Raw genomic sequence first — 9,751 nt, forward strand, 5'->3', positions numbered from 1 at the left:
TTGTGGACACCTTGCTTTGTGTCACATCATTTATAAAGGACACACAGGGCACTGTAAGGCTGTAATTTGAATATTGAAATAAGGAAAACTCATATGAAAATTAAGCTGATACTTCATTATTTGACAAGAGTAAAAGTAGAAGTACTCAGATCTTGTACTTGAGTTAAAGTAAAAGTACTCAGATCTTGTACTTGAGTAAAAGTAGAAGTACTCAGGTCTTGTACTTGAGTAAAGTAGAAGTACTCAGATCTTGTACTTGAGTAAAAGGTTTCAAGGTTTCAAGGTTTCAAGGTTTTATTTGTCATATGCACAGCAGATACAGCGTATATGTTGGCAATGAAAATCTTATGTCGCGTGCTCCTCCAACAACATAAGATTTTCATTGCCAACATATACGCTGTATCTGCTGTGCATATGACAAATAAAACCTTGAAACCCTTGAAACCTTTTAAAAGTAAGAAGTACTCAGATCTTGTACTCAGTAAAAGTAGAAGTACTCAGGTCTTGTACTCAGTAAAAGTACAAGTACTCAGATCTTGTACTTGAGTAAAAGTAGAAGTACTCAGATCTTGTACTTGAGTAAAAGTAGAAGTAATCAGATCTTGTACTTGAGTAAAGTAGAAGTAATCAGATCTTGTACTTGAGTAAAGTAGAAGTACTCAAAGTACTCAGATCTTGTACTTGAGTTAAAGTAGAAGTAATCAGATCTTGTACTTGAGTAAAGTAGAAGTACTCAGATCTTGTACTTGAGTAAAGTAGAAGTACTCAGATCTTGTACTTGAGTAAAGTAGAAGTACTCAGGTCTTGTACTTGAGTAAAGTAGAAGTACTCAGGTCTTGTACTTGAGTAAAGTAGAAGTACTCAGGTCTTGTTCTTGAGTAAAGTAGAAGTACCAGATTGTAGGAATACTCTGTCACAGTAAAAGTATTCTAAATGTTCCTCCAGTGAAAGTAGAAAGTACTCTCCTCTAAATGTACTTAAAGTAGCGACAGTAAAAGTAGTCATTGTCTGATTGGTCCATTTCAGAATAATATCTCTGATATGTTTTATAATGATTGATCATTAAAGTGTTCTCAGAGCTGGTAAAGGTGCAGCTAGTTTGAATGGCTTTGTATACTGCAGGGTAGCTGCTGGATTTACTGCAGGTGAACTAAAGTCTGAATATAGGGAGATTATATTTACCATCATTAATCCTAATCTATAAAGTAACTAAAGGTGTTAAATAAATGTAGTGGAGTAAAAGTATGAAATGGAAATACTCAAGTAAAGTACAGACACATGACAGACAGCACACACACCATGGAGAAGTGAAAGACAGAAGGAAATATTTATTGAATAACCACATTTATGTATAATGAAACTAAACATATGGAACACTTTAGAAAGCAGAATATTGGACAGAATAATTAAGCTTTTTGAGTTTTATTACAAATCATGTCAGGAAGCATGGAGAGGGAAAATATAAAGACTGAAAGAGGATGTGTGTGTGTGTGTTGTGTGTCTTGTGACTTGTAATAGGGAGGCATACAGGAACGTATTACACGTTGAGTCAACAAGCAAGCTTTATTGACTGAAAATAAATAAATGAGCCAGACGTCACGCGATGGGAGTTCCTCCAGAGGACTGACGAAGAGTCACATGAGCGAGAACCCGAACAACAATTTGGAGAACAGGGTTATAGCTGAAATATTTGGCCTGGATTGGAGAATTTTATAACACGAACAACGTAGTGTTTCAATGTTATGTTGCCTGACTCAATTACATTCTGTTTACCGACTGATGAGCGGTTTGAAAAAGGGGACATTTTAGAATCTGTGTGGCTCCCTCCACAGTGCTGACTCCTTCATCATCCCCATCCTCATCAGAAGTGTATGTGTGTGTGTGTGTGTGTGTGTGTGTGTGTGTGTGTGTGTGTGTGTGTCTGTGTCTGTGTGTAGACAGAAGCTACTCCACAGGTCGAATTCCCTTGGCCTCTTCCAGCTTCCTCAGGGTCTCGTCCCATTGGGCAAACTGCTTCGAGAGCAGGAACATCTGCCAATCAGAGATCAGTGGTGAGTGGCAGGAGCTTTGTACCAGCAGCAGTTTACATCATGAGAAAATATGAGCAGCGATATACATTCCTCTCCTATTTTCCACTGCTGGATCTAAAACTATAGCCTTTATGAGACAAATTACTTCTTATTGTGAAAATAAAGGTGTACCATTTTGTTGTACTCCTCAATAAGCTTCTTCACTTCCAGGTACTGAGTCTCAGTTTGGTCCTGTGACAGAGACACACGTGGGGTCAATGGGTGAAACTCAGTGAGAGACGCACATTGAGAAAGATGGCGTAGAGGTTACCTGCTCTTTGATGTGGATCTGCGACAGGCGCTGCAGCTTGGTGGCGTGCTCTGGTACATCTGTGAGAAACAGAAACACACAGCTAACTCAGAACACACACTCCTCTACTGATCCTGCAGCTGTTCAACATCACTGCAAAACTGCATCACTGAATATTCAGGCTCAAAATGTTAGCAAACACAAAAGTTATTGTCCTTTTGATCACTTTGATTAAACACATTTGCTGCAGCCATGAATGGACACAGCTCCTGCCATACCAATTCTGAAGATCTCTCACTAATTCCCAGATATTTATATAGTTCTAGACAAAACCTTTCTTAAGGAAAGCGAGACAGTGGCACCCTGAGGCGTGTCTGAATGCTGAATGTAGGATTAGAGCGTTAAACTGGGTGAGGCCTAGGAAAATATTTCCCTCACGGTCCTGCAGGTGAACTCACCTCTGATGTAGTTGCTGTCCAGCAGAGGCTGCAAGGTGCTGGCCTGCTCCAGCAAAGCAGCCTGGGAAAGCAGGAAGTCCTCCTCTGTGCAGACAAACACACAACAGCATCACAGTGAGAACCAAATCAGATGCGAGTCTTCATTTATCCATCTTTCTTGTTCTTACCAGCCAGAATGAACTCCAGCTTCATGGCGTCAGGTACAGTGATATGATCGGTGAACTGAGGGTCCAGGTACTTCAGCAGGTCTTCAACTGCACCACAACACCAACAAACATGATCACACTCACCAAACATACTAACAACTTAATGCAGTACAAATACTACAAGCATTGATGAGGAATGTATCATTTTAGACTAGCACTTTGTAACATAGCGGACAATTTATGTCAGGATTATGATATCTTTAGTGTTCAGTGGGTATAAGCATATTTGGGGTTCCTTTTAGTCAGTGTGTTAAGGCTCATACACACGTCCACAGTTCGCTTCACTCCCTCTCCCTGTGTTAACTATCCATATCTACACTGACTATCAAATAAAAGGGAAATAAAGGTAGAACAATGTCAATCAATATTGTAGATGAATGGTCTTGCAGAGCCTCAGAAAACATGACATAACTACATATGATATACATAAATAAGGTCACATCAGGCTGTAATCCAGGTGGTCCGGACACACCAAAGCGTGACTCACTCTTCTTGTGCAGGATCTTCACTCGCTCTCTCTTGTTGGCCGTGTTGGTCAGACCTGCCTGAATCCTGGCCAAAGACTCAGCACACTGCAGGATAAAGCACATTCATTTGATTTAATGTCAAGGATTACCAAGGCGTTACATTTTACAATTATTTCGGATCACTTTCTTCTCTGATTTGTATACACACAGCAAAACAAACAAAAAACAAGATCAGGATGATATACAGAGTATGGTGTAGCAGGACTTTATTCCTCGACTTGTCCTGTGGCGTGCCTTTTGGGACTTGAGGTTTATTACATTAAAATTAAAATGAGAATTGGCAGTATCCTGCCCCCACATGGCCTCATGCACAGTATCTCATTTCAGTTTCCTCTGAAACAAGCACAACTTCTGACAGTAACACTGGAACCAGGCACTTTCTCCGCCCCTGCAAACTCATCCACCACAATGCACCTTTGTTAGTTTTAAGTAATCATGATCATATGATGCTGTAATGAAACAGTCCTTTCATTGGCTCAAAAGGACCAAAAAAGGCCAATCTGCTACACAGTTTTTACACTAGATCATGGATGTCTGTTATTGCATGAACCTGAGATTTGTGTTATCATAAATTCCTCAAAACAATTTGGTCACACCCTTTTAATATGTATTAAATGTAATGATTTATTCCATCTATATGTCAAAAAATGTCATTTGTAAGCTTTCGGAAAATATAGTGGACAAAGAACGAACGATATTTACTTCTAAGATGTGGTGGAGTAGCAGGGATAAGATAAATAAAACGAAAAAACTACAAGTTTATTATATACAGGTTTGTATATCAAGTGAATGTACTTTTTTTAATATTCCACCACTGTTGTTTACACATTTAAGAGCATTGTGTATGACATTAAATTCACATATAGACTAATACAACATTTTCTTTAGGAATTAACTTCTCTTTAAAAGGCTACATAACAATTGAATAGCTCACCTTACAACTATATCACTAGAACATTAACAAACTACAGCAATTTGAGTGAACAGTTGTCACATAACTCCTAATAAAACGTATTGTTTTACAGATGTTTACAGAATAAAAAGGGCGTTTACTCAATCCTACTGACAAGGCTACCGTTAGCTATGCTAGGCTAGTTAGCTTCTTTTCTAGCCCTCAAACTCATCAGAAAATAAAATATTCCAGGCAAACCTTGGCGGGTTTTGCACTTTTGTTTCTTCTCTCGCCATATATACGACTTTCCAGCGTCAGGAGTCGCATTTCCAGCTTATCCGCCTCCAACTGTTTATCCATCCTTGAAGCTAATATGGAACAAAATCCAAACAGCTCCTTATTCTTCTTCTTCTTTCGACGGTATTATGGTAGGTGGCCGCCAGCGTTAAAGGCGCATTACCGCCCCCTACTGTACAGAATGATATACTCCCCCAAAAACACAATTAATGCCAATACAAAAATACAATTTAAATTAACTTTAATGTCAATTTGTTTCCCCTATTTGCCACAATACAGAGATACAACGATTTCATAGGTTTTAATGCCACAGCTACAGTGTAGTTGTGTGATGGAAAAAACTTTACACAGGTTCCTCAAACAATGCAATATAAATAAATACAAGACATGAAACAAATACAAACAAACAATAGTGCAAGCTCAGCAGTCGTACTTTCGGTACTTTATGGATATTTTGATGCTAATACTTTTGTACTTTTACTCGAGTAGGATTTTGAATAGCAGCACTTTTACTGTAACAGAGTATTCCTACACTCTGATACCTGTACTCAAAACCAAGATCTGAGTACCTCTCCCACCTCTGGTAAACCTAATTGGTAATAAAACCGATTCCGATTCTGACGCTGAAGAAGTGTCCGCTTGGAGACGCTGTTTTCCGGTGGAGTTTTCAGCTGTTTTCCGGTGACAGCAGGGGAATGACAACATCACGGCCCTTTTCCTATTCAAGCTGACTGCAAAACATCGACAAAAAGTAAGATTTTCTCTCATATCACCATCTGTTTCCCGGCACACAAGACTAGTATGTTCGTGGAGAACGACCACAATACCCAAAAAGCAACCACGTCTGTCCATTTGAACCATTATGTGCTGTATTTTCTTGCTAAGTTAGCTTCACTAGCTATCAAGCTAACGTCAGTTTCTGCATTACATTATTATCTGCGTAGTTCCACAGGCTTGGAGTTTGTTTGGAAGTCTAGCATGTGAGTTGTTGTCTTTTTCTGGAGTATCACTGTGTAATAACTCCCCCAGTGAATTAATAAGGAAGTATATCTAAAGCAGAATTACTTGAGTCCATGTGCTACTAGCTCATGTTGCACTACCTGCTTCCCTGTGGTTTTTGGGGGCTGTGTTGCTAAAAGTTTTACTCTTGTTTTTTGCTCTGCTGTGTCGTTGACACCAGGAAACTGTTTGCCATTGAGAGTCTAGTGCAATTCCCAAATTGCAATGAGCACATTATTAATTATAGGATGAATAGGTGAAGTATTGTGTAATGTACAGACTTAATACAAAAATGAGAATGTAGGAAAAATGGTAATTCTCTCATAAGTCATACGAAGTTGCGATATCAATCATTATAGACACATTCATTATTAATTCCACCTATGTATAGTAACTCCCCCAGCAAATTAATAAGGAAGTTCATGGCTTACCTAAAGCAGAATTATTATAGCCTATGTTGCACTGCCTGCTTCCATGTGGTTTTGAGGCTGTGATGCTAAAAGTTTCACTCGTGTTTTTTGCTCTGCTGTGTTGTTTTCCAGGAAGCCGTCTGCGGTTGACTTCAGAGTCTGTGTTGGGAGAATTTATTCTTTATGTGCCACTGGGAGAAGCAGCATGGCAGATGACAAGGACGTGTTGAGAGATGTTTGGTTCGGCCGGATCCCCACCTGCTTCCTCCTGAACCAGGATGAGGTGACCGAGAGAGAGGCTGAGCCCTACTATGTAAGAGCTGCTACCTTCGGACTTCACACAGACGCAAAACCTGACCCGCGATTTGACTTTTGCTTTAGCCAGTGACTAATTCCATAACACACTTCCCTCCTAAAAGCCCCATCTGAAACTACAGCTCGGGAATTTGACATCACATTGTAAGAATGAAAATAGCAGAGGACTTGGATAAGAAAAAGAAAAGAAACATACCCTCTCTCCATATCAACGTGACTTATTGGAATGTGTCTTAGCAAGAAGACCTAAACCAACACAGAGAAACACATATAGTAAAGCCACTTAGCCACAAAGCACATACAACATCAAACAAAAAGCATAGTACAGATGGCAAGCATTACATCCTGACCCGTAAAATAATCAAACAAATAAATCCAACATATTAGAACACCACAAATGAAACAGTAGCACCTGTAGGACAATTAGCAGCCGCATCTAATCACCCTTCACATAAAATGCTTCTTCTAAATTCACAATTATTGTACCTGCCGAGTGGCCTGCACTGATTTGTTTTCTAGTGTTCTGGAGGCCAGCTGCTCCGGCACCTGGATGTTAGGATCGTGATGATTACTTTAAAGAAAACAAAAGGAAATTAAAACGTTTTTACCTTTTTTAAAACTCTTTCTTAAAGGCTGTCCTTTTGTGATCTAGCCTTACAGATTTCCCTAAGGTGTCGCCAATAACATCCCAGATGTAGTTTGCACGACTTTGTGCAGTTGTATCCTGACATGTTACAAAAGAAAAATGTTCAAAGACATTTTATTAGCTTAACATCAAAATGTCTCTGGTGTGCTTTCTAGAGAACAGAGGTTTTGTTGTCCCACATTTCATGGTGGAGTAGGTTGTCACAAATCATCACAAGACGCTGTATCCCTTTTCTTAATCAACAGGCAAAAGTAAATCCTGCTAAGAACATATTGTTATCAATATCCGTTCATATCTTACATCATCAGCTTTGGTAGTAAAAAAAGTTGTGATTGATTAACCGCTTAGAGATGTCCCGCCCCTCAGCCTGTCACGTACAATGTGTTGGAGCGCTTTCCAATAGAAGCACGAGTGTTATAAAGTAATGTCTTTATATCACAGAGGTAAACAAGGGAGTCAAAGTGAGATGTTTCGGGGGGGAGTGAGTGGGAGAGAAACTCCCTTTGGAGGGAACACAGGGATTTTAGCATCTGCAGACCATTTACATGCACTATAACCTATACAACACACTGTAGGAAAACATTTAGCACACTTCAGCTGCAAACACACTCATAACAGAAAGACAGACAGGTTTTCCTTCTATAAACTGAATGTGTAAATCAACAGCAGCCTCACAACTTTTGATTATGTCAGTAAAAAGGTTCCTCTGTAGCTGAGCTCAAATATCCAAAGATCCACCTGACACTAGTACATTAATCACAATTTGAATGAACACTCCTCTGATTGCAGCTCTCTGTAAACACTCCCGTGGCAATAGTTTCTCGTTATGTGATTATTATTTTTATTAACCGGTGTCTTCCTCTCTCCTGTTGTCCCGCTCAGCTGCTGTTACCCAGGGTGAGCTACCTGACCCTGGTTACAGACAAGGTGAAGAAACACTTCCACAAAGTCATAAGGACCGAGGACGCCGAGGAGATGTGGTTCGAGTACGAAGGGACGCCGCTAAAATGGTGAGAGAAGGGGTGGCTGGATGAATTTTTTGCTAGTTCTCTGAGGCATGATTTCAATCGAACCCACGGAGAAACGCATTACGCCAATTCAGCCACAAGGGGTCAGTATTGTAGCACACATGAAGAACAAGACACTGGTTTATAGTCGCTTTAAACTGAGTGAAGCACATTACAGGAAGGAATCAGAATCAGAATCCCTTTATTCGTCCCACAGAGGGGACATTTTCATTTTGTACAGCAAAAAAAGAGCCACAGACAGCTTCATGTTACAAAAAGATACAAAAATATGTACAAACAATTACACAATTTTACAGAGACCTAAAAATACAGTTCTGAGGTGTAGCAGCCAGGTAAATATTGCACAGTTAATTAACTATATATATATATATATATATATATTGCACATTATATCGCACATGGTGTGGGGTGTTATAGTCTACTGGGGGCCATGATGGTTGTACTGTCTGACCGCTGCAGGAAGGAAGGACCTGCGGTATCTCTCCGTGAAGAAATGAGTAAGTTTAATTATTTCCTGTTTGTGTTTCCTGTTACAGGCACTATCCAATTGGAGTTCTGTTTGACCTCCATGCATCTAACACTGTCTTACCCTGGAGTATCACTGTGCACTTTAAGGTGAGAGTCAGCGTGTTCATGCACAGCTTCGCTTTCTTTTGTCTGTAAATTGCACATATTTATATTGAAATGTATAATAAATCCACAGTTTAATATTTGTGAAAACCACAGAGAATTGCTGCTAACTGTGCATGCCTTTGAGCCTTTTAGCCTCTTTCAGCCACTTGTTTTGAGTGTGTGCTTTGGTGGCATCCAAAAATCGAAGAATGCATCTTTAAATAAAATGTTTTTCTCCTGCACGTGTCAGAATTTCCCGGACCGTGACCTGCTGCACTGCCCGTCCCACTCTGTGATCGAGGCGCACTTCATGTCCAGCATCAAGGAGGCCGACGCCCTCAAGCACAAGAGCCAAGTGGTCAACGACATGCAGAAGAAAGACCACAAGCAGCTGTGGATGGGCCTGCAGAATGGTGAGAGACACACACACACACACACACACACACACACACACACACACACACACACACACACACACACACACTTTAAGCAGCTTTGTGTGAGCATGCTTAAAGGTGAAGAGGGCACACACAAAAATACACACATGGACTTTTCTGTGAGCAGCTGTGAATGAGCAGGCTAAAATGTAAGGAGGGCACACACATGCACACACACACACACACACACACACACACACACACACACACACACACACACACACACACACACACACACGAAAAGAAGAAAGACCACAGGCAGCTGTTGGGGAAGTGACACTCGTTCACTCATTAACACACAGATGCACACATGTTGTCTCCCTGCAGATCACACTTTTAAGCAGAGTTGCACCTGCTTGTACATACACACACACTCTCACACTCATACATACACACAAACTGTAAGCTGATATTCATATTTAATTATATATATATTTTAGAATATAAAAAAAAAATATTGACTCATTTGGTGTGGTGCTTTAAAAGCCACACACACACACACACACACACACACACACACACGTCCCTTCAGTCTGATAGTAGTCTTTGAAGCCTCCACTTCCAAACTGTCTCCCACTGAAACACCCACCAGCTTCTCTTTCCGT

General features: G+C 40.2%; 2 protein-coding genes across 4 annotated transcripts in view; one reads left to right on the plus strand and one right to left on the minus strand.

Annotated features, from left to right (window-relative positions):
- Nucleotides 1-1,304: 1,304 nt before the first annotated feature.
- Nucleotides 1,305-4,864, minus strand: dctn3 (dynactin 3 (p22)). 3 transcript variants are annotated; one of them, XM_063880161.1, is made up of 8 exons: nucleotides 4,661-4,864; nucleotides 3,471-3,555; nucleotides 2,945-3,031; nucleotides 2,778-2,861; nucleotides 2,341-2,399; nucleotides 2,202-2,261; nucleotides 1,938-2,031; nucleotides 1,305-1,901 (listed from the first exon to the last, which is right to left on the minus strand). In XM_063880161.1, the coding sequence occupies exons 1-7, from the start codon at nucleotides 4,760-4,762 to the stop codon at nucleotides 1,945-1,947; spliced, it is 564 nt and encodes a 187-aa protein (XP_063736231.1). In that variant the 5' UTR covers nucleotides 4,763-4,864; the 3' UTR covers nucleotides 1,305-1,901; nucleotides 1,938-1,944. The 3 variants fall into 3 exon arrangements, with proteins under 3 accessions (XP_063736231.1, XP_063736232.1, XP_063736230.1); XM_063880162.1 differs by having other exon boundaries at nucleotides 1,305-1,907; XM_063880160.1 differs by having other exon boundaries at nucleotides 1,305-2,031.
- Nucleotides 4,865-5,316: 452 nt separating this feature from the next.
- Nucleotides 5,317-9,751, plus strand: part of atg5 (ATG5 autophagy related 5 homolog (S. cerevisiae)) — a 29,095-nt gene continuing 24,660 nt past the window's right edge. The window contains exons 1-5 of the mRNA XM_063880150.1: nucleotides 5,317-5,450; nucleotides 6,241-6,421; nucleotides 7,952-8,079; nucleotides 8,634-8,712; nucleotides 8,960-9,122. Of these exons, the coding sequence (XP_063736220.1) occupies nucleotides 6,314-6,421; nucleotides 7,952-8,079; nucleotides 8,634-8,712; nucleotides 8,960-9,122 (478 nt within the window). The 5' untranslated portion in view covers nucleotides 5,317-5,450; nucleotides 6,241-6,313. The remainder of the gene's footprint in view (nucleotides 5,451-6,240; nucleotides 6,422-7,951; nucleotides 8,080-8,633; nucleotides 8,713-8,959; nucleotides 9,123-9,751) is intronic.

Source organism: Eleginops maclovinus, chromosome 3 (genome assembly GCF_036324505.1).
Source record: "Eleginops maclovinus isolate JMC-PN-2008 ecotype Puerto Natales chromosome 3, JC_Emac_rtc_rv5, whole genome shotgun sequence".
NCBI classification, from domain to species: Eukaryota; Metazoa; Chordata; class Actinopteri; order Perciformes; family Eleginopidae; genus Eleginops; species Eleginops maclovinus.

Coding starts and splice junctions, on each gene's coding strand:
- dctn3 (XM_063880161.1), bottom strand. CDS start 4,762: ATGGATAAACAGTTGGAGGCGGATAAGCTGGAAATGCGACTCCTGACG. Junction 3,032..3,470: donor GAAGATCCTGCACAAGAAGA/GTGAGTCACGCT, acceptor GTTGTGGTGCAG/TTGAAGACCTGCTGAAGTAC. Junction 2,262..2,340: donor AGATCCACATCAAAGAGCAG/GTAACCTCTACG, acceptor TCTCTGTCACAG/GACCAAACTGAGACTCAGTA.